At 42.0% G+C, this 24892-nt stretch overlaps 1 protein-coding gene across 5 annotated transcripts in view; it reads right to left on the reverse strand.

The window, feature by feature from the left end:
* The window catches only part of Heph (polypyrimidine tract-binding protein 1 heph), a 384945-nt gene that overhangs the window by 223363 nt on the left and 136690 nt on the right, over nt 1–24892 (reverse strand). For 4 of the 5 annotated variants that reach the window (XM_071698916.1, XM_071698919.1, XM_071698918.1 and 1 more), the window contains exon 3: nt 11337–11489. The exons of the other annotated variant lie outside the window; for it this stretch is intronic. In XM_071698916.1, the coding sequence (XP_071555017.1) occupies nt 11337–11489 (153 nt within the window). The remainder of the gene's footprint in view (nt 1–11336; nt 11490–24892) is intronic. 5 annotated transcript variants of the gene reach the window in all.

A 24892-nucleotide genomic window follows, 5' to 3' on the forward strand; every position in this document is an offset into this window, starting at 1 on the left:
TCGATGCATTAATACTGAATAAGAAGAAATCTAATTAAACAGCAAGCAGAAAAAAAATTATCATCGAGAAATCGAAACTTTCGCACAAACTTCCACAGTCAATAAAATTTTGTAGTTTATAATAGTAATTTTATCAAGCCATCTTTTATGATTATTCAAATTAAAAATTTAATTAAGAAAATCGAGAATTCTCTTTCACAGAGTGCTTCTCCTTTTGTGATACATTTGTTAAATATTGCGAAGGTAACATTACATAGAAACACATATCGCACGCTGGTTAGACATACTACACGGCTGGTTAGACTTTTATAGTTCTCTATATAGTTATAGACTTTACATTGTCTTCGTAAATGTGCGAGTTCGAAGGAGCGTTGTACAGTATGACGGAAGATAGCAGCACGTCGGAGTAATATGCGTTCTCAGATCCAACACGTGCCGCACTAAAATCGTACGAGGGCTCAATTTTCCATTTGCTACCAGCGTGGATACCTCCGATTTCGCTATTCTCCCGCGCGGATTGCGGTGGAAGCGTTTATTGGAAGATCGTACCGGAGCCCGTTCTCTTCCGCCTTTATCGCGCTTTAATAAATAGGATAAATTCCTTTCTCATTAATGGGAAATGCAAGCTTTCAACGTGCTGAACCGGAAGATTCTTTTTTAACGAAATCTTCAGGATATGTGAAAATACCTCCATCTATCCCGGAGCTATCTAAAGATTAAGCATCCACTTCGTGAAGCATCCGCGCCGAGAAGAATTCCCATTGTCGAACTCATACATCGAACAGTTACGACCGAGTTAAGCTCTTCGCGAAGCTCGGCATCGACCAGAGATATTCCCGGACGATCGGAGCATATTATAGGCGATATCGTATCGCAGCATCTCCGTTCTTGCCCAGCCCATTTCCAGCGGGAGGCAGCACAGGGTAGATCGCGTGACAACCGCATTGTCTATGACGAAATTCTCGATGCCTGTTTACCGCCACTTGCCTCGAGTGCACAGGGAGACAATGGCCGGACGAAAAAAGTCCGATACTTCGAGCGAGTGCGGCGAGACGAGTATATAAGCGCTCGCTACAAGAGATGAGCCGCTTTCTAAGACTTGAACTTGAAGAGGTGCACCCTCGAGACTGTATCGAGGGGGGGAGGGAATATAGAGAGGACGTAGGAGAGGGATACTTTGATTATTTCTCATGTATGAAACTTTTCGCACACCAAGCAAGGAGTCAGGATTAATTGAATGCACCACGGCGTTAATGTAATTAAAATTTGATTTACTCCTCGGTTACTCGCCCTGCTCTTTGTGCAAATAATGAACAATAACGCGCTTGCATCATCCAAAATTAAAATAATTATAGTAGAAAGGATGGAGTACTATTGTACATCGCAGTACATTAATAAGGCTTGAACCATTTTTTTTTTTTTTAAATTAAATATTATAATTCAAGTAATTATAAGAATATTTTTTAGCAACAGTAAATTTTATATAAATTTTATTAAATACTTTAATTTCAAAATTAACAAACGTTATTGGCTACCAAAAATATATTGTAGTAGATTTTATTATCTAAATATCTTTCCAATAGTGCTTTTTTATACACGATATTTATACTTTTATCATATAAATTTAAATGTAATATAGAATATAATATAATATTTTAATAAAAATATTTATGTACAATTATAAAATTTTAACAATAACATTAATGCATAATATATTTTTATACGTTACTCAATATAAATATGAAAACTTTATAAATTTAATATAAATATTTTCTACAAATATATAAATCATCTAGTAGAATTTTTAATTAGTTTCATTCATTGGAAAAAATTCACTGGGTTTAGTACAAATGTAAAAGCTTTATTTTTTTCCCAAACTATATTAATTTACGTAAAGTAAATAATTAAATAAAGAATCTTCAATATACGTAATAACTTCCAATTAAAAATTGCTTTATTGAATGTTAGAGAATATTATTTTATTAAATGTTATATTCAGCTGTATATTGTTACGTAGATAAATTAAAATATAATTAAAACATGGATTATAAACGCGTTAAAGCCACAGTTAAAGCCATCAAGAATTAACGCGTCCGGCAAACTCTTCAACGTATAAATTATCGATTCTTATTGGAATAAATTATCGGACTCTTAGACACTCTTAAAAGCTTGCGCAGAAACTTTCTGTCTCAGTAAATATCGGATATTTTGCGAGACGAGTTTTATTTCCTCACCTTTCTTACTCTTGAAAAGAAATTTCCAACTGTGCTTACGCATCAACCTCCTGTTTCCATCGGCAATCTAAAAATCCCGTTTACGCCGCTGATTGCACTGTTCTATCGTTATCTCTCGCGCGGAAAACTTTTGCGAACCGAATGCTGAAAAGTTGTCAAACTAAATGCGCGAGTGACGTGCTAAAGAAAGGAGCGCCGCCAGTCAGGAAGACATTGTTATTCCTGTGAAATTCGTTTCGAGACCTGACAGAACACATCATTAGATGCATCTCGGCACAAAACATCTCATCACAGATTCAAGATATTGTTTTATGCTCGGTGCATAACGTGCAAGATGGCCGACAAAAGATATTTGATCGTAAGTTTCTAAAACCATATAAAGTTAACTAGTTTTCGTTAAAAGCTTACAATATTTCTCCTAAACTCCAATGTTTTATAATTTCTTAATAATTTATTATATATTTCAATTAGAATTCTATTATTATATTATTACATTATAATGCATACAATTAAAATTAAGAAATATTAAATTGTTTCATTATATATTATTAATATACAATTAGAATTCTATTATTATATTATTATATTATAATTCATACAATTAAAATTAAGAAATATTAAATTTTTTTCATTATATATTATTAATATACACATACATGTAATGTTTAATTTATTAAAATCTTTTAACGTCCAAATATTAATCGTTCAAATATTATTAATGGCTCAGTGACACAAACGCCATTTTTCCTGACTCAGTCTCTAATAATAAATAATTTGACGGAAACCGCAATTCATTGTAATAGATATGTTACGTATCAAATTACTTTGTCAGCAGTTACGACATGGTTGCAAAAGCAATTTATACTGGACACATTTTTTAAACTCACGTTAGAAAAAACATTCCGCAATTTATATATATCGTGTGTATATTTAGAAAAATTTGCTGTGCAATAAACGCATACGCAGCCATTAACTGTGCACAATTATTCGTTAACGGAAAATGCAAAAGACACATTTTCCTCCATAAAAGAGACAGCTGACGCAGCGTTAAAAATTTCTCGCGAGTCAGAACGATTTAGTATCCTACACATCACGCTATTTCATAGATTAAACAACGCTGATCTTCAACGTCCCTGGAAGTGAAGCTCATAAAAGAATTGAAAGACTCATCTTTCGTCCTGGCCGTTTATTTTATCGACGTTCTCACGCGCCAAATCCCCAAATTTCCGATGTGAGAAAATGGACATTAATTTTTCATTGAAGTCGGACCGTCGTGTTTCCTTTCAAAATGCCGCTATCGAACCCCGCTATCGAACAACGTTTATTCACCCTAATCCGACTTTCGACAGTAAAGTCAGCGATATCAAGAAATAAAGTTTGCGCTTATCGAGAGCAAGTAACCGTGTCATTTTGGAGATACTTAATTACAAAAATATTGCGAGATAAAACTGATGAAACTTTCGGACTCACGCGAAAAACGAAGATTGGACGTTCCTTTTGAAACAAACCGAGACAGTGAGGCACGATCGTGATTTCGAATGTGAAAAACAAACGAGTATAAAACAAACGCGACATTTGTGCGACGTCATCACGTCCATCAGGGCAATTAATTGACTCTCGAGTCTTCGGTATCGGACAACGCGTGTTTACCCTGGCGTTCCATTTTGACGAACGTCATTAATTTTTAACGGCCGCGCAACCGTGTCGCGTTACATCTTTTCGGCACTTTGTTAACGATAATTAAAATTAATTGAGATCTGCCCCCCTCTCCTATCGAGTTGATAGCGATTCGCTCGAGCGGCGGGAAATCGCGCGGGGGAGGGAGGGAGCGTAACACATTCTTTTTTTTTACATCGCGCCAACTCTCGCGGCGTTAATTAAAAACAATAAAATATTTTCACAAAGGGACTGTTAACGACGCGCTCTCCGGCTTTTGATAAAAAAATAATGAACAATGACGCGCAATTATCCCCAGTTCATTTACATAACGCTGCTCATCCCCCAATTACTCCACGCGTTCGCAAACTTTCGCAAATTATTTCGCATATAATGAAATAACATTGTAATTATGCGTAATGCGATAGCTGTTTTCATTACGTGTAATGCAATACATGCAACGGCTATCTCACTTCCCTTATTATCAGCGCGAGCTTCATTCGCGCTCTCCTAAAACCGCCCCGGCATTTGCAAACCAAATTCAACCGCAACGTGTATTACGCTGGGTCGATTTAGGCTAAAAACATTTCCTTTCCGAGTTTGGATTTCTTGCAACGTGGAAAGATTGTGTAATAATAATTTGTGCGGATTCGAAAGAAATTTCGGACGCGAAAACAAGAACAAAATATCTTTCCAAAATAATATATATCGTGCTAAAGTCTATACAGTTCTTTGTGTATAATTAATAATCTTTAAGGTGGTTCATGCATTTCTTTTGCATTCTTCTAGGATAGATATCAACGCGCGAACTCCATTTAATCGTTATAATCGCTCCACATGCATCCGAAGTTGCGGAGTTTCGTGGTTTTCGCTTGTCGCCCCAGAATCTTGAATGGATTGCGTTTCGGTGTTTGAGGCTCGCTCGTACACATACAGGGTGAAATCGCATAAAAGCATTGAGTCGGATTTCCATTAGTTTAATTACGGGAGGGAAGGATAGTCGATACCGATAGGGAACAGCCGTGTTTTCGGGAACTGCAGCCGAGACAGCAGCTACGAGGCAATTCCAACGAGAACGGAAACTCGCGCACCCTATCATTATCGAAGGGCAAATACGTACTCGTGTACAGTCGAACACCCTCGTATGTATATGGCTGTATAATCGCACGCGAAGATTCCATTATGAGGATTGCTCGATTATTCCTGGAATTCTTTCTCAATTTTCCGAGTTACGTACCGTTTCACAATATTTCGCAAACATGTCGCTTATCTGTTTCGCCGTTACAGAGGACCGGCACTTGTCACGCGTTTTAGTCGCAACTAAATTTAGCGGAAAATATTCAGCGGCGCGAAACTTTCGTCGGGCACGTCTCTTGGAAACGCCCGCGTTCCTTAAACTTTCCTCGCTCCGAGCTAAAACACGCACGAGAAATATATCGATAAAGTACGAAGGATATGGCGTCATGGAAACGGAATTCCATTTCTATAGAAATCGTAAATCGGCCTTCCGGCTAGGTATGTAATTAAAAAGCCGCATGCATTCGAAATGATTCGCATTGTAAACTGTAACGCGGAATGGAAAAAAAAAGGACAACATCGGAGAACGCCGACGGGGACCGGTGGCGAACGAGAGAGTACAGCAAACGTTAGCGGCGATGGTTACGACCGGCTGGAAATAGTCAGGGGGAGGGAGCGGGAGAGGGACGCAAAACCCATCTGAAAGCTACACCATCGTCTCCTCCAACGCGAGAGTACCAACGCTTCGTTCGTCTGCGTGTGAACAAAGCGCGAAAGCTGCGGCCTGCAAACGTGGCGCGCTGGAAATGCCGCGCGGGAGTCTATAACAATGGTTATTGTTTCGGAGGCCGTGCTGTGTAACCGGGCTAATAAAATAGAGAAGAGGAGCTCGCGAGCGGGCGGACGGGCGGGCGCGGAAAACGCGGCGTGCAGCAACGGGTGAGGGCGAGCGTCGGCCGCGAGCCGGGAAAATCAGTGGGCAATAGGAAAGCGTCAACGATGCGGCTAACTTCGGAATCGGGGGCAACCCAAGTTCACCCTCTAGTCGTTATTCCGATGCAGTGCAATAGTCGCTTACATACCGCGCCTACTGTTAAGCCCTTTTTACCGTTCATGATTGTGCATATTTATCGAGAAGCTTATGCGGCGCGCGGTTAGTTGAGCATTTTCGGACCTCCGCGTGTTCCAGGTTAATGCAGTTGCAGGAAATTTTCTGCAATGGCACGTATACGTGTGCCGCAGATACGGCATATTCTAATGTTGCTCTATTATCGCGTGAAGTCACACATGGAGTCAAATGACGATGGTATCGGTCGAATAAGATGAAAATCATCGTGAAACTATTTCGCGTCAAACGTACGAGTTTAGTACAATTAAATTTGTAATAGCTTTTTATATATTATATTTTAGAGGTGTTTATGTTATATTGGAAGAGAGATCACTGGTGAATTTTCTATTTAGGGAACTCGTCTGTTTAGGAGGAGATAGGCGGTTCTCTCCGAAATAAGAAAGTTGTATATCTTCACGCGCGCGAAATTCGGGAGGAAATGGAAAAAGATGGATGGCCTGAGATACATCGTTAGTCGCTTGAGCATTAAATTATCGAGACGCGAACAATGCTTGATCGATTGTGATGGATCCATCCATTTCACTGATATTCGGCGCAAGCATGTCATTATGTTTTTGATTAAGATGCAAAATAATTATTGATTCAACGATTTGTCGATATATCGACACTTTCCACCAACAATAAAGTACAAAAATTAAAGTAAGCCAGATAACAGACGAAATTGGAGCAGAGATAATAGAAGAGTGTCGACGTTAAATATTCATTCGACGCTCATAGACCGCAAAATAAATCGGCGCGACGGAGACACCCCTGGAAAAATGATAATAAGGAAGAAGGGCGGGCCACGTCGGGAACGTAATAAGGGATCCATTCGAAGTTTATAAACTGAATATTATTGAGATACTAGCTACCGGTAGCGAGAAGCGTCGTGACAGTGAGCGATGAGGTATCTCGCAGTTCTCCGATTTTCTATTAAACGTCGATTTATTTATGGAATATTCGATGCGACGTGTCTCGCGTGACGGTGAGGGACGCCGCGAGGCTGAGCCGACATAGAAAATTCAAATCAACCCTCGTCGCGCTCAGGAATTTTTCGCGAAAAGCTCCTAATCCGTGAGTCATTCGCGGATTCCTTCCAAATCGCGAGGGTATTTCTCGTTATTTGGATAGACATAATAATAATAATAAAAAAAATAACGTGGACTCTAATTTATTTAGATATTCTCACTAGGTAAGTTAAAATTAGAAGTAAATCATAATACACTTCTAATTATTTTTAGAATTCGTTAATTTTGAAGTATGACTTTATTTTTTGCGAGGCCACGCCGAAACAAATTCAGCGAAGCTAATTCGAATAAAATTTATAAAGTTCGTTAGAAAACAGAGAAAGCACAAACGACGTAATCAAATTAGGTACTTGACGCAACCGGAAAGAAGTCGGGACAGGAGAGAGTTTGGCAAACGCGGCATGCCAACGGGGGCCCCGAGGACCCGTCAAATTTCAGGCAATATTGTCGATTGTTCCGACGTGTTTCGACGACAATAACCTGCTCGAGACGACAATAACGCGCTCCCGGGGGCAAAGGACCTCCGATCGAGCATGCAGCGCGACGTGTCCGGCCCTAATTCCACTGTTTGCGTATGCAAACGAAGAGACGAGGTCACCGACGGGGTGCCAGGATATTCATGCGCATTTCCATCCTCTTCGTTTTGTCGTGCAGCCATGTACAATAAGCGTATATGTGCATGCGTGGACGATCAAGTGAACAATCGCGGCTCGATAAGGGCACACCGTTACAAACGAGAATATCGAAATACAATTTGAAATAAAATCATTGCGCATATGGGATATATTACAGGTAGATAAATTTAATTTGATTACACGCGGCATCCGAATTCTTACATTACAATGAATAACGGACAAATTAACGAATCCAGAAACGGAGGGAGAAAGAGGGAAAAGTAATAAATAAAGTGCTAAAGGGAACGAGAGAATGCGGAGTTTTGAAAATTAAGCGAATTTATTACGGCGTCGCATACGCCGCGCTCTCGTTGTTAATCAATTAGCCGACGTCTCTTCCGGCGCGAATAAATATCAGGAGAGTAACATTTATTAATAAACGCGACGAACGAACAGTTACGGAGACGGATGAAACTCGGCCCCGTATACACCTGCACGTCGCGAATGGAAATTAATTCGTCGCTCTCCGCAACAATCAAATCGTTCCCGAATTTGATGCACGCGCACGCGTTAGCCGCTCCGCTCGCTCTCTCGCTCTCTCGCGCGTGCGATGCGTGCGTCTGACAGGTGGGCGGCTGTGGCCGCGGCGCGCGGTGGCGCGCGCGGGACGCAAGTGGAAATAATACGAATGACGTCAGAGCGCCTCGGGAGTTCGAGCGGGGCCGCCGGATCCCGGTATACGCGCGGGATCAACCGACCTGGACACGATTAACGCAAGGAAAATATGAAACACACCGTCGGGAGAACGATCGGCCAGGCCTGACGTACTCGAGAGGACGCTTTGTGAAACGACGCGGCCTTTAGGCGAGAAAGAAAACGCCCCGCCGGCGTATGAAAAATATCCTTCCGGTCGAACGGTCGCAGAAATTGATCAAAGTGACGCGCGGAAAATCGAATCCTCAACGTAATCTTCGCTGCGCGAAACATCAAGCAGAAACCCCGCGGGCCACCGTCCGCGAGTGCTGTTTCAAACAGCGGCGGCGAGAATCATTACAAAAATAGATTTGTGACAAGACGAAGCTATCAAATCTTCATCGATAGAGTCAGAAGGGGATAGCTATATGAAGATATAATACACTATTTGTTACACAGAAAGAACAATTATAGCGGGATAAATTTAGAATTTATCATTTATGGCTTCTTTGGTTTATATCGTGACAGTTATAATAAATACCGTTATATAGCTCTCTAATTTAAAAGCGAGACTGATGTTAATAAAATATAAATATTAATCAGATAAAAAGATTAAGATGTGGAGGTTAACGGGGGTAAGAATCTTCGCCGGTGGTTAGCTGCGAGAACACGGCTCGCGCGCTCTCGTACCGACGGGCATTGTGTATTAAAATTAAGGGAATACATTAAGCGAGTTAATGTTATTCAGGTTTTTGTTCGCGGCAGCGCTTCTATAGAAGCAGGTTCTTTGCCGACAGCCCGAAAACGCTCTCTTTTCTCTCCCTTTTCCGACATGAATCCGCGCGCGTTGTATACTTCCCGCAACGAGCCGACAAACTTCTTTGCATTGAACTCTTAAAAACCTTATACAGCGTGTCGCAGAACTATCTCCACTTTTCTCAACTACCAGAAGATGAATTACGAGGGATGTTTTCAATATCGAAGTTTAGAATATCCCTCTACATGAGCTAGATACGGTTACTTCTCGAATATGAAGTCGATTTTCTTTTTGAGAGGGATGATCGAACGGCGAGCAATAAAAAGTACGAGTACAATAATATAATATTCAGTTAATTTCAAGCGCAATTTTTTAGTTTTATAATAATGGAAATGGCGTTTTACGCCGGACTTCGAGATAGCTTTATATTCTATACGGTTATCCTTCGCTGGAAATAGTTTAATTAAAGTTAAAGTAACCACCGCGGGAAATACGATACCGCGGGAAAATACAATGACTCGGCCCGAAGAGAAAGAATCGAGAATAACGCAAAGAGTATCTCGGAGCCTCTCAATCGCTAACTACCTATCGTTGAAAGCACGCCTCGTCGATCTGTTTGAAAGGCAGCACCCCCCCTTCTGCACTCGTAAAGGGAAACAGAACGCATTCTTTTGCGACAACGAAGATAAGTTGTACAAGTTATCTGTTGTAATAAGATCTCACCTTTCACGACTTTTCCGTGGCGGTCATTTCAGACAGACCCTTATTCCGTTCCGTATACAATTAAAGGTAACTCGAATTATCTTATATACATATGCCCTCCGCACAATCTGACTCAATTATTTTATTTATCGATCTACTCTCCAGCGGAAAAGTTTCCGAGAATAGCCACGTGTAAAAACGGAATGTGCATTCAAGCAGATTTGCATTCGGGATTTCATTGGCAAACTAATAACGTTTGCGAACTGAAAAGCTGAATAGTAACAACGCAAATTCGCTAAGCATCAGTGATGCGGTTGCGGCTGTAAACAACGCAAGAAAATCTGGAAAATTGCAGTCACGTATTTAACAACGCATACGCGCGTATGATGACCAGTGGAATTCACCGCACGATCGATTATTAGCTCGCTTTTCTACCGTTTAGTTAGTTAAGTTAGTACATCGAAAATGTAAAAGGGAATTGATCATTTCTCTTACACAGAAAATCCAGTCTCTACGACTTTTTGGTTTGATATAATGGCGAACGTCATATACGTAACTTTATATTTAAAAGGGGAAAAGTCTATTATTTATTTAAAAAAAAATTAATGTAATAAGATATTAACGTTAATATATACTTCATACAAGGTATAATTTACTGTACTTTATACAGTCACATTTTTTGCACACATAATTTAATATTACTTTAATATCTTATTTTCTTCTTTACACAGTTGTAGAGATTTACTCTATCCTAATTTTAATTAATTTTTTTATTATCTTAACATAATTGCATCCCTCGCTTGCAGCATTATGAATGCAACTATTAGCTTTCACGCGAAGTTGACGTAAGTAGCATAATGGAATTTTGATGGCTGTTGTTGCTTGTTTATTTCAGAACGTGGAGAAGATCGCCGAGTAAATTAGACGCGCCAGCGCAAACGCCCGTCCCACGCCGCGCCGGTTAGCCAATACACCGTACTCACCCCTCACTTCCGCGTTGGAAGTATTTCGGACGGAATTTTAATTAATATCTCGCGGCTTGTAGGGCGCTCGCACAGGAGTGCAGCGTGAAGCTGTAAAAGCCGAGGGATGAAAGGCGATACCCGATGCTCCAAAGAGATCCGCCACGGGTGCTTTTATATCGGCACTAAAACGTTCCAATTGCTCCGAGGGAGGAAAAAACCGTAGAGACATGAGAACCGGCGAGAGAACGCGCAATAGTCTCTTTTTTGGATAGAAATGTTTACAATCATCGCTAAAAATCGCCCGCAACGATTTTATAGTCGGCCTGTCAAAAAACTGTCGGTAGAAAATATCAGTTTGAGGACGATCGACGGTGCTTTTGCGTGGACTAAACTCGAAATTGTTTCATGCGATCTGTTTCGTACGCGTTGACGCTTGCGTTTTTAAATAAGCATACGATGATAAGGCACAGCTAGAAATTGTAATTGGTACTTTGATTGTATTTTCGTATCTTCGCGAAACTCAGTTTCTTTGTTGAGGTTACCGCAGGATAAATCAACTCACCTTTATTCCGAGAGTAGGCGTCAGCATCCCGTAGTCCGTAATGGGTGGCAGCATAACAGGGGGTAGGTTTGTCATCATCATACTGTCTAAATTCTTCGCACGTATTTTCCGTCGATGTATCGAACACACAATTCTATTGCTTATTAGACCTACCTGAAACACGAAAAAAAATAAGAAACGTTAAAAGATATGCTTCGAAACAATTGAATTTTGAAAAAAAAATGTTTCGAAACTTTTAACTTAATAATCGAAAAAATCGTTACAGAGAGTTGCAAAAGATATCATCGAAAATAGAATTCTATAAAAATAGAAACTGTTTGATATCTCGAAACTAACTTAATATTTTAAAACTAAGAAATTTAACGCGATAAAATATCCCAATTGCTAGCGATACCGCATTCGTTTACAATAACAGTTGCTAAAACGCGGACAATATTCGCCGCGACCGCATCGACTGACAGACTTGTCACTTTGTGAGCTAAATCACTGAAACGCCAATCGATTGTGGTGCTCCGTACTACAAAGCGCCGATGGAAGCTTCCGACAAAGGGCCGGAATAGTTTCGTATCCCCCAACTTTTCCATAAACCGGTAACGCACTGTTGACATTTTCCAACATAGTCCAAAACTCGCGGCAGAGAGCGGGGTCTCCGAGAATTCGGTTAAAATTTTGTCGCAACCCCTTGCCGGTACCGTCTCCGGTCATATAGTCGCGTATAGTTGTGCCTCAATTATACAAACCACCCAATTACAAAATTAATCCATTAAGCCCGACGGTATCACGAGGTTAGGCTTTTGCCACGGGGGTGCCTGACTAAGTTTGGACGTATAGATCGGATCGCGCGAAAGTCGACGAGCTGTGCGTCGAAGATCGCGCGATTACGATTGCATTAGTTAATAAAGCCGCGATTGAGAGAGTGTCAGAATTTGAGATTGATTACCTTCGATAGCGAAGATCCGAAAGCGAAGGAGCGATTGATTAAATAAGAGTACCCTCGAAATAATATAGCGAGTTTATAACGAGATTGTTATAAACTGTCTCTCTCATACGTGTCTTTGAAATTCATATAGTCATCGCAGCATCAGCCAAGAAAGAAATATTGACCGATTAATTAATTTTCAAAATCTATACATAACATCCACAGTATTCAAACAATAAAATGTCTAGAATATTCTATGTTAATGATTACTACATTTTATAATTGCCCTTTTAGTATTTTGACAAAAGTTCACACGTGCGGGTATTTCATATTCAAAAAGTAAGTTTCTTTGATATAAATTAATATTAAAGCAGCTATTGTTTTCTTGTCAAAACTTTTGTCGTCTTTCTATATCTGCAAGATGGAAGATACGAATATACATTCACAAGTCAACAGCTGGCATCGTGTATCCTCTGCATCCTGACCAACGTGGGACGTCGTTTTGCCACGTTCGCGCATCGCACGACGGCAACCCTCGTGTCGAGAATTCGTGACGGAATCGTTTCGGCGCGGGATCTTCGATCCCGGGGTTCGACGTAGTCACGTATCGCATCGGCTCTGAGCCGGTCTAAGTGCTCTTCAATTACGCGGCGACGCAAGCAATTATGAGTGTAATCCTTTAAGATTTACATGGCAGACACGCGCCCGCGCGACGCAGGCAGACCCGGGTTTTAGAATCGGCGTGCGGCAGGAGGAACGAGGCCGAGGAAGAGGCGGAGGGGAGCACTTCCGGCGGCTACGGGCATACGGGAACGCCGTGGAAACATGGCGTTCGCGGAAATAGAGATTTCGCGGGGGATCTTACCTCGGATTTGCCGGTTAAGCCGCCTCGAATCGTGCTGTTACAGTGTTCCCGTCTCTCTCCCTCTCTCTCTCCCTCTCTCTCTCTCTCTCTCTCTCTCTCTCTCTCTCTCTCTCTCTCTCTCTCTCTCTCTCTCTCTCTCTCTCTCCTCTCTCTCTCTCTCTCTCTCTCTCTCTCTCTCTCTCTCTCTCCTCTCTCTCTCTCTCTCCTCTCTCTCCCTCTATCTATCCCTATCCTCTTCTGCACTCTCTCTCCTCGACATTTCTCTCTCCACCCCCTCGTCTCTTACTTTCAGATCGCCGAGAGCAACGTGACACCAATCTAAGTTTCGAAGTGTTCTCTCTTTCTATTTCTATCTCTTTCCCTCTCTTTCTCTCGCTCGCATCCCTCTCTACTTCATAGTGTCCTGCCTTTGCACTCCACTGCTCTCGTACTGTCTCATTTTCTCACTCTGTGACGTCAAGCGAGATTATTCGTTCGCAAAAGTTGGCCAAGTTGCTAAACACGATGCTGAGTGACCGTAAACAATGGAGAGGGCACATTGTCGGTATGGCCATTGATATGACCAATCGCTGGGTGTGTAAATTTCGTATTAATTACGCGGATAAAGCGCATAATACGTTATAATTAGATGGCACTTCATTTGTAGCGCGTATCGCGCTTTTAAACCTGCCTATAATAGCCCTGCTAATTCTAAAATAATAGTACGAAGCAACGAGATAATTCGTGACAGATCGATAGAACGATGCCGTGAAATGAGACGAGTTTATGTACGAGAGCCGACACGAACGCGAATATCGCATCACGTGTCCCGATCCTGATCTATTCAGATATTCTTCAGAAAGTTCGCGAGGTATCTGCAGTCGTGTGCAAACGATTCGTGAAAAATTCAGACTTTTCTCTCGAACGAATAAAGAGAAAGACTCGGAGACCTTTCTGGATGCGTTAAAAAGCCGGGCGACAGTAATATCGAGGCCGCGTTTCAATAAACAAAGAAACAACGGGCAAACGGGACGGCGAGGTGCGATCGGGCGCGTAATAAATTACCGCAACGATCGGCGGGGAATATGAGGCGGCACTTTAATGCACCCGCGAGATCCCGCGCGGCCGCATGGTCCCCGTGTGTATCTATTGTGCAGCAGCAGCAGCAGCAGCAGCAGCCCAGGTATAGGGAAATCGAAATGCGTCTGGCGGCCGTTCCGCGCCCCATTTTCCCGCCCGTCTCGTGTGCTTTTTTCCTCAACGGCACCGGATATTTTATTCAACGGCACTCCGCTCGCGCGCCGTTTGATATTGCAGTCTCATTGCATAAAATCCAAGACCTGCATAAAACAGCCCTTCGCGCCCCCCTTCCACGCGACGCGGCTCCCGCGCGGACACCCCGGGAACACGGCCGGAAGACCGCCGTTACGGCCGTAGAATGGGATGCTCGCGCCACGATCGAATCCCGAAAGGGATTTCCAAATGCAATTTCCGACGAAGTGCGTCAACTCATTAATGCCCCGAGTAACATTTCTTGCTGAAACGGCCAGCTGCAAAGAATCTCTTCGTATCTCTGTGTTTCCGTCGCTGTATTTATCGTATTAAAATGCAATTCGATTATCGTTGTTCCCCGTGTAAACCGTGTAGTATCAAACGCGCGGCATCGTCACGCCCAAGTGAAGGGTTAACGCGTATCAGTATACCTCTCATTGAATTTTTCCGTGGCTTGAATTCCAACGGAAATATGTGGAATATGCGTGCCGTCCCAGGGTATATAAAACGACTTTTGAAAAATAGTCCACATATTGAAAAATGATTCACAACAATGCGCGCCGGCCATATACACATAAACAGACGAATAAAAAACGAGATACTCTGCGTATTGCGCCTGCGGAAAAGATTACAATGTATCTCATACAGATCATTTTATATTATTTTCTAATACTAGATCTCAAAAATTTTTTTAATAAATGCCAGGAAATCGTTTATTTGTTAACACGACGATGAAAAAAACAAATATACGTCACACGAGAATTAAGTAGTGCATGGATATGCTCGATGCAACCTGTCTGCTTTGTAAAAAAACAAAAATTTAATTTATAAGAATATATGAATTTAATATTACCGGATCGTATAATAAGCGAGATCATATTAATAAATAATACGACGTTTCAACGTCAGTTCAATTAAATATTTTTCTACTACATTAATTAGGCGTAATTATACAATGTAGACAGATTTCTATTTCACCGCATATCTACGATTAAGGATCATCCTGCATGATGGAGGAGCAGAAACAGCGATCCTTCAGCGAAATCTTCCAATATTTCTTCATCTCGTATTATCTTGAGCGCAGCAGCAGCTCATCGCGTGAGAGTGCAGTGATAAAACAAGTTATCGTTATAACAGCGAGATATGTGATATACTCCGCCATAGGAAAATGTACGTGAATTTTTCATATGTGCTCACATTAAAGCGAAAGATTGATCAAGGGTAATCGCCAGCAGCAGCGGTATCAACACCTGGCACTTAATCGCAATATCAATACTGCAATTATCCGTGCTGAGCTTTACATTCACTATAATTCTTTTCCTCTCATCGCAATGAAACAAAAAAAACACAGTTGCAAAAAAACGTAATCCGCACGAGCCCCGTACAAAGCAAGGCGATCGGCGTTTTCAAAAAGTCATCCGAGCATAAAATATCACGCAGAGTCGCAAATTGCAATCGCCAATTAGGATTACGCCGGATGGTCGTTCGGTCAACGATATTCGCGGTATTACGACTCGCGAGCGCGTATATCGAATTGGAAGCCTTGATATCGACCGCGACACTCATCATCCGGGATCACGGGCCCATAATCCGAATCGATCCCGCGTCAATAGCTAGGCATACAAGAGCGGGAGCTTTTTTATGGATTTGGCCCATAGGTTAAATCCGAAGGATTAAGCCCGGCTGAATTGAGTCCGGCGAATCTGATCTCTCGTTGTTCACTAACGTGACTTCGCTCGCGGATCTGTTCGCGCAAAATTCGTTAATTATATAGCGACTTAAAAATTCGCCAAAATAAAGATTCTTAAAAAGAGAGATTTCTAATATCTAATATCATTCTAAAATTTATTCTACCTTCTACCTGCAATTTGTCACTACCGGCATTCATTCGAAATGTCAGATTGAACGAGCTGCGATAGATACGGTCCGTTGTAGTATACGTACGTAGGTTTGTTTCAAATAAAAGGATTCGATCCGCAGAGTTAATTCGCAACAACGCAAATCCGTCAGGACATCCCGGTTCTTTTCCGGACAGCAGACCCGACCTTTTAGTCGCGGTGCAGTGGTTGCGCGTCTCCGCGACACAAGTGCATATGATAATGCACACGTGACGCGTGCAGACGGTGCACGCATTAAATAGCAAGCTCAAAGCAATAATTGCGCGCGTTATTCCGCATTAATACGGATAAAGCGACTGTAGCATGTCCACTGACCACCCGGTCCTTCCCTGGCGATGCCCGTCTCCCTTTCTTCCTCCTATCTCTTTCTCCTTCTATCTCCCTCCTGTTCTCGTACGCGCCACCCTCTACGTTTCTCCCTCTTTCCCCCCTTTTCACCCTATATCGCGCATTTCCCTCCGGCCACGCTCGATTTCCGCATTCTCTCTTTGCCCTCGTTCAATCTGCCGCATGCCTCTCTACGCTTTCCGTGCTTCTGGCATACCGGCACTTTTTCCGTCGCTACAGTTTGCATTTGATTAATTCTGCATTCACTTACAGTTAATTCGGCACTGATTAACTCCGCTTCTGCCAAGAAAACATGCAGACGTAAAGAAAGAAATAACATTAACTCAGAAAATATCTCAGAGATGTAAATCTGTATATTTATTTAGTCTGTACCGATAAAGAGCGATCTGAATTCCTAGAAAAAGATCCTGCGTAGTCCATCACTCAATAAAAGAAAAAGGAACGAATGAACTTATCCTCTAATGTCTTCGCAAGCGGGAGAGAGGTACGCGGTCGTTTAATGGAGGCAAAGGTGGGAATGAAAGTGTCAAAGTCGACGATTCCTAAAGGCCGGAGTTAACGCGCGCGTTATTTCGGGAGGTACGAAACGGGCTCCTCGCACCAATGACAAATTGAACGTGTCGCAGCTTTCAGGGGGAATTTTGGAAAAAAAATTCTTCCTTTTTTTTCGTCCGTTACACGACGCAGTGATGTATCATCGGCACGAGTTGCGACGTTTCCCCGACGCAAAAATAAATTCCTCCCGTGCTTTCTCTTCGCAACGTTCGAGCACGGTCGACGCACTTGCTGTTTCCAACCATTTCTGCAATTCACTGTACATCCAAAAAAGGCTTCAGACAAAAACAGATGCTACGAGAAATATGAGCTATCCCAAAAACGATGTATACATGTAAAGAGATAAATCGTGTCTTTCCACGAAATTCAAGTTACTAATTCATACCAGCTATTTAAATAATTAAATGAATTTTTAATATTGTAGTATTATGTGCGCACATATATCGCAATACAAATATTCTGATGATATAACAAGCACGTACTACTGAATCAATAGTTATTTAAGAAAAGATCATCCGGCACTTAAAAAAGGCTGACTATACACGGGCATGTACTACTGCAGATATAACATGATACTTTGCCTGTGTCGTTATTACTTATGCTTCTTCGAGAATAAAAGTTTTATAAAGCGTGCGAGGCAATAAAATAAAAATGCAGTTTACGAAATATTTTATGCAGCGTCTAAGTTTAGTGCCTCTCTGCGTACTTACAGTATGTTTGTTCTCTCGCCTTTCGCCCTTTAAAAATATTTTCCACAAGAGTACAACACTCGTCGAGAGCACATAGAACGGAAGCAACGTCGATACAGGGAAGGGAACGATTCTTGGTCAGCATGGCCCGGAGATGACGCGTGTTTTCAATTATTTCACACAGCGATCGGGGAGGGTACGTCGAAACGGCTGAGAGAACCGTCGGGGTGCACGGTGTCGAGGCAATTTACATTTTTAGCCAATATTCGAGCCATTCCAGCGCCGTCAGCTCGGTCGAACGTAATACACCCTCGCTCATCCCCCTTTTTCCCGGCCCTCTCTCCATCCCTCTCTCCTTTCTCACTCTCTTGCACACACCCTCCTCGCACAAATACCGATTTCAGGATCGTCTCGTTGAAGTTAGCGTACCTGTTGCCGGATACGACGGGGGTAGCACGGTATTGATTAAACGTCGCGAGTTGAGAAAATTCAATCTTAAATCTCCGTCGTGTTGGTTTAATTGAATTATTCGGTTTAATTGAATTATTATTTTATTTTATTTTAATTATATATATATATTCGCGCAAAGTTGCCCCTTCTCTCTCGCTGTTTCTCGTTTTTCACTATTATTATAATACTTGGATCAACTTGACAAATACGAGCTAACTACCTATAATCCGCCGAGCGTTTCCTCCGCCTGAACAAGCAGGAGGAAGACAGAAAGGAGGGCAAGTACTCACGGAATCCTAGGGAAACCTCTTGCTTCCTTCCAGCTATTCCCAGAGGAGTAACGGGTACCTAAGTTAGGCACGGATCGTTAATTCTGCTATGAATATGCCGAGTTACGGCACAGTTGCAATCTTACTTAACTGATATATCCTCTAGCTATCGTCTTCTGGCTGTTTTGACTACGAGTTTATCTCAACTAACTATCTAAAAACATCATGATCTATCCATTACGTAATGATGCGCAAATGGATTCGTTTGCCGGATTTGCTATTGATATTAATCACTGAAATTTGCTGAAACGTGTACAAGTGTCGCCGACGTTATTCTCAACGTGTAGCAATACAGTGGAAGATCACGATGATTAAACGTCATTATCGGACCGATGAAAGATCGATTTACATCATTCATCAAAATGCCTTAATACCAGGAAATTCCCGATTGTGCGTCAGACAATCGCCTCATGGTCTTCCATTATCGCAGGCCGATGTCCCATTATAACGATTGTTACTGGAACGATAACGTCGACAAAGCGCCCAACGTCGCGGTTCGGTTTCTCTGCAAGTGCGAAACGCTCATAGAAACATTAGCGCCGGACATTAGCGGACGCTAATGTACTCGCAATCAAAGTAATCGACGTTCGATAGACGGCCGCCGCGCCGCCGTGTTTCGCGATTATCGGTACGCGATCTCGCGAATCTGGCGGATCCCGGGCAACAGGTTCCGCGCGCGGCTCGCTGCAACGACCACCGCCGCGCCGCGCCGCATTGAATTGAATTCCAGCCAGATTGTAAATGCGATTGCAGACGGCGGCACGCGCCACGTTACGACATTAAAGCGCGCCGGCGTCATCGCGGATAATCGATCGGCATTGTTTCGCGAGAAATCTGCTGCGGGATTACCATTACGTTTATAGGACGTTGTGCTTCTCACGGTGTATTCACTCTTTTACATTTAATTCAATTGCTCACGATATACACATACATATAAGATTGAATGGTATAATTCGCAAAATAAAACTCCCTTTACGTGCCAATTTGCGCGTGCGCTATTATTTTCACTTTACCTTTGACAAAAAGAGTTGGCTCTCTTTTAGAATCATAAAAAGGTATTACGATGAAAAAACTCGATTCTGCGTTAAATAACGCGCTCCAATCTCGCGCACCCCAAGGTATGAGATATCCATAATTTCGAGGACAAATACATCTTTAATATCAGCATTTATGAAAGAAGGAAAATAATTTAATTAGAAGGGTCTTTCCCTCCCTCCCCCTCGCTGTAAAGAGCCAGAAGGATCGTGAAAACGAACGGTATATCTGAAGAGTCGTTTTTGAACGGCAGAGCCTCTCCGAGCATCTTGGCGAAATGCATTACGCAATCCTTAGACGGCGCCGAAGGAAATGTGTCCCAGACGAGAAGGCGTCATTCTGCGAAAGCGTGCACGGGTTTATAACGTAATAAATTGCGGTTCGTTAAACAGTTAATGGAGTTCGTCTAGCGGCACCCCCGCCGTCGATGGAATTACGAAGAGGCGACGGCGGCGGTAGCTTCCCCTTACACGGCACGCTTAGCGAATTATTATCGACAGGTTAATCCTTTGGTTACGAGCAGCTGCGAAGAATGTGCCCCACGGCTATTGAGCTAGGAACATGCAACAGTGAAAACTAACGCTTACCCTTGAGCTTCAGTAGAGCGAAATAGTGGTAAAGTTAATAATATCAGGGATTTTAGGAGGTACAATGCTTGACATCTTGACGTGAAAATGCCAAGAGAGAAAAAGAGACTTATATTTTGGGAAAATAAGAAGAAATATTAAAATTTTTATATTTCTCTTGCTTATAATCGTGAAAAAAGAGTACTACAACAAAGCAGCTTGATCTTATATACGAAATAAAAATTCTGCAATTTTGTAATAAACTGGAGTAGCCTCCGTCTCCTATTCGTCTCTGGGAAGAGCAAGAATGCAAAAAAAATCTCTTCCATTATGTTTAAGCGAAATGCGAAAACAAGATTCTTTTAATAAATTTGCCGCAAAAACACGTGGCAGCGCGGCGATTTAATATCGGCTCAGAAGGACAATGCCGTCAGAATATCTTTATGAGGCGCAAGCTTAATTACCTTCGGCATCTCGCGCCCCTATCTCCGAGCGCAACAAGCCCTCTTCCTTCCGCAGAAATATACTATCTTTCTGCTGCAGATAGCTGGTACCGAGAGAGCTAGTGCGGAGCTTCTCGACCCCTTTTTGGCCCCCGGTCTTTATCGTACACGTGTACTCGCGCGCACACGTACATTCCGCTATATGTGTCTTAGTCCCGCCAACGTCGCCGCAGCCTCAAAACATAATTAAAATTTTCTAATTAAGAATTTCGATAAGGAAGCGGGCGCTCGCTTCTATATCCCGCAAAAGAGACGGCTTTGCCTTGTCAGGACCTCGTCCTTTCTTCCCATGTCCCCTCGCCGACGAATTCTTCGCAACCCCTATTCGCCTTTGCCTTCGCCTCGTTTAATATCGAGACAGTCCCTGATGCACCCTCTACCGTTTACCGAATTAACGAATTCGGCGAACGTTACGCCCAAAGGCAGCTTCTCTGTCCCCTTTTCATTCTCCTCGAGACTTAACCGAAAGTTGGTATCTCAGTGTTTGATTTAATTCGGCCGTTTATTTTATAGTTTTGTAAGCACAGCATATAATCTTGCGTATGTTTAAATTACTATCGGTATCATCCTTATCCTTTCTTTCACAAATATTATTATATGATCCAAAATGTTCAAATAGAAATCAATCACACACCCTGTCACTCAAGACTCTTGAGTGACAATTAGCGTTACGGCTAATAAACAATCGATCAAGATATATCGCAAATAAGAACGAAAAATATATCGAGACAGACGCGCTTAAGAAATTACAGAGATACGCATCTCGTGCCGAAATCGCACATTATCGTCGAATATCGAGACGTCGGATATGAAGGCTGCAAGAGGGATAATCGAAGGACCGGCGCTCCGGATCGCGCGAGATCAATCGTGCGAATTACGAAGAGACGCGAAATACACGGTGTGTTACGTTTCCAACTGTATCCCAACCGCCGCAACTCCTGGGACGAAGACTTAATCAAAATAACCGAGATTCCAGACTCTGGGACTCCGAGCCTCCGAAGCACCCAATTCCGGGTTAACCTCGTTCGTCCTTGTAACTAAGTGCCGCGATCCTGTCGTGGATTCTCGTTTCGGTACTTAATCGACTGCTCATACGCGTCGTTGATCGAAAACCAAAATTCCCCATCGATCGATCGGCACGGATGTCGACAAATTGAAACGTGTAGAATTCAATAATTAGATCCTTGAAGAGAGGAAAATGTTCTAGATCTGCGAATCCGGAGATGTGTATACAAGATAAGAGAAGACATATATGTTTCCGTGGTCTCTATTAAACAAATTATTATCAAAAGAGTCGAATATTTTTTTCGACATATTATAAATTATTAATTATCCGGCAATTACGTGAAAGCACGTTTTTTCAGAAAATAAAAACTCATATACTCATATACGAAATAAATCTGCGATTGGCAGTTTTTATCGGGAACATTTCACCAATATCAGGCTGAAAAAGTTGGTCGAATGTATATTCGAAAGAGCCCAATTAATGCGCGTTGTGATTCGTACAAATTAGTGTATTTGCCAGTATTGCTCTCTAATAATTATTGCTTCTCTCTCTGTAAAATTTTTGGAATACATCGGATATAAAAAAAAATAATCCAACCTCTAATAAAATTTTTTATGATTAACCTAATCCTTATATCTTGGAACAGTTGAAGAAAAAAAATTCATAAAAAGACCAAAAATTCAAGAGACCAAAAACTCGCATTATGAAATACTTCAAAATTGGCCAAGGAATTTATAATCTAGAGAAAATACGCGACGTCTGATACATTCTGCATATTTGTGATATAATATCCTTAATAAAGCTTTCGATGAAAAATGTCTTTTCAAAATTCCTCAAGGACCCCATTAACGCGCGAGAATTTCACCAACACACTTACGGGGTTAAGAATGTCGAAGGGCCGAAAGGATTTTATCCCTATAACGACGGCAATGAATCTAGGGCAACTCGCTCGAATGATCGTGTACCGTTTCCATTTTTCCAACAGATTGCGCATACGTCGGAGGTGCATGCGTAAAAGTTTTATCTTCTGTCCGTATGTCTGAGAGTTTTACCTCGTGAGAAAGAAGCGCGGATGCCAGATGATGTAAACGAGACGCAAAAGAAGCATTAATCCCTGATATACACAGCGAAATGAGGTAACATTAACGGCGTTCCAGGCAAACGAACACGAGGGATTTACCGCGCGAATGACTGGTATCGGTGGAACCCTGTTTTTCACCCTCTCCCCCCCCCCTTCTCCCTCCTCTGCCCTGCGCTCTGACGGAAAATTGGAGCCCGACACTAATTGAAAGTCGATTGAATGCGATGAATGCATCGGTTGGTTTGGCATCGACTCCCCGCCCTCCTCCATCCGGAAATCGCGGCATTCTCATTTCTTCCTCTCTCCCGCCTGGTAGTCTCTGTCTTTGTTACCGCGGGAAAATACACGGAAAAGCTTTCGATTCGAGCCCGGAGATCTCTTTGTGCCGAGCGAAATGCGGCGGGGGAGTATTTAACCCTTAACCGCGGGGGTCTGGTTTGCACTTTGGCCGGAATGCAATCCGCGGATTACAGATCCCTGACGCGAGTTTATTTTACATTTGCGTTTAAGGCGAATAATTTGCGTTGAGAGAGTGCAATGTCTCTCGTTTAGCATTTATTTCCAAGATCACAAAGCAGTGAGTGAAGAACTTTTTTGTGACATATGCATGTAGGCAATGCATATCCTTTTATATTTAACCCTTAACGTGTACACGTGGGTCTACAGTGTCCGAGCCAAAGTGATATCTGCTCGTAACTGTGAAACTTGCAAGCCTGTTAGAAGATATTAAATAAACGATGTTTATCAAAATGATTGTAAAATCGTCAACTACAATGTAGACAGATGTTTTTCATAAATTTTTTTAGATTTTTTAAAATACGTTAAGATAGGGAAAAATAGCGTTAAACGTGATAGATCCACGTATACACTTAGAAAGTACCGAAAAAACGTATACACTTTAAGGGTTAAATTAATTACGGCCTTGTATTTTTATTTTATAAATGCTTTTAATGCACGGAAAGAACGGTTTTGCTGAAGTATCTAAAAATTTAGCTAGGTACAGATCTGAAAATAATTTTGTTGCACCATCAAAATAATTATAGTAGGTCGCTGAAATATGATGATAATATACTGTAAAAAAAATTTGATATTTTAGCAATCAGTTCGAGTGTTCTACATAATTATTTTAATGGTGCAACAAAATTATTTCCAGATCTGTATCTAGCTAAATTTTTAGATATTTCAGCACAATCGTTCTTTCCGTGTGGCATTGGCAATTATTCTTAAACATTAGCGATTCGATTAACGTAATAGATTCCAAAAAGTCAACAGGACGAACGACATCGTCGGCAAGAAGATGACTGATCAATCGTCGACTCGACTACTGAAATTCGACAGAAACCTATTTAAGAATAACAACCGCGCTCCAATACTTGGAGCGGTGGCAGTTGTGCCACCACGTCGTATTTTGACGCATCTGCGATTTCTGCCGACGACACTGATACAGTTTCAAGACCCACGCCAAGTTTCCCAAAGCACTTGGAGACGCCACGAGGCCCTCTCACGCCCGCCCGCCCTCGATGTCTAATTAGTTATTACTAATCGCCGTGAGTAGTTCGGCAGTAGTTCGATTTGCGGGCGCATTCGCGTCGCGGCGCGACGCATTGACGAGGCGAGGCAGGGGAGAGAGACGGCGGATTTCAGAAACTCACGTCAGAAGGGTAAAGGTTGTGCTCTCGCTCAAGTAGCCGAGTTATATGCGGAAACTCGTATCTTCCGTTTAGCGATGACATGCACGTGTTTTGCATCTCGAGTGACGTAACGAGATTCAAAGCATGAATTTAATCTACACGTCAGTTTTCGATTACCCTTTATCCCTCCTCTTATTCGTATGTTAATGAAGAATCATACACGACGGCGATCCCGCGGATGATACTGAGAATGATCTAATTAGCAGTTTAAACATTACGTTTCTGTCATTCATAGGGTGTGAAAACAGAAGCCACGATCGAGAAGAATGATCGCCTTCATTGCTTCATCGCAAGACCGAACTTACACCGAGAGACAAGTTGCCTTTGAGATGTGAAAACAAAGAATAACAGCGACTTTACTTTGAAAAGT

This window comes from Temnothorax nylanderi, unplaced genomic scaffold, assembly GCF_030848795.1.
Source record: "Temnothorax nylanderi isolate EJ_2023f unplaced genomic scaffold, tnyl_v1.0 TNYL_tig0017_pilon, whole genome shotgun sequence".
Taxonomy (NCBI): domain Eukaryota; kingdom Metazoa; phylum Arthropoda; class Insecta; order Hymenoptera; family Formicidae; genus Temnothorax; species Temnothorax nylanderi.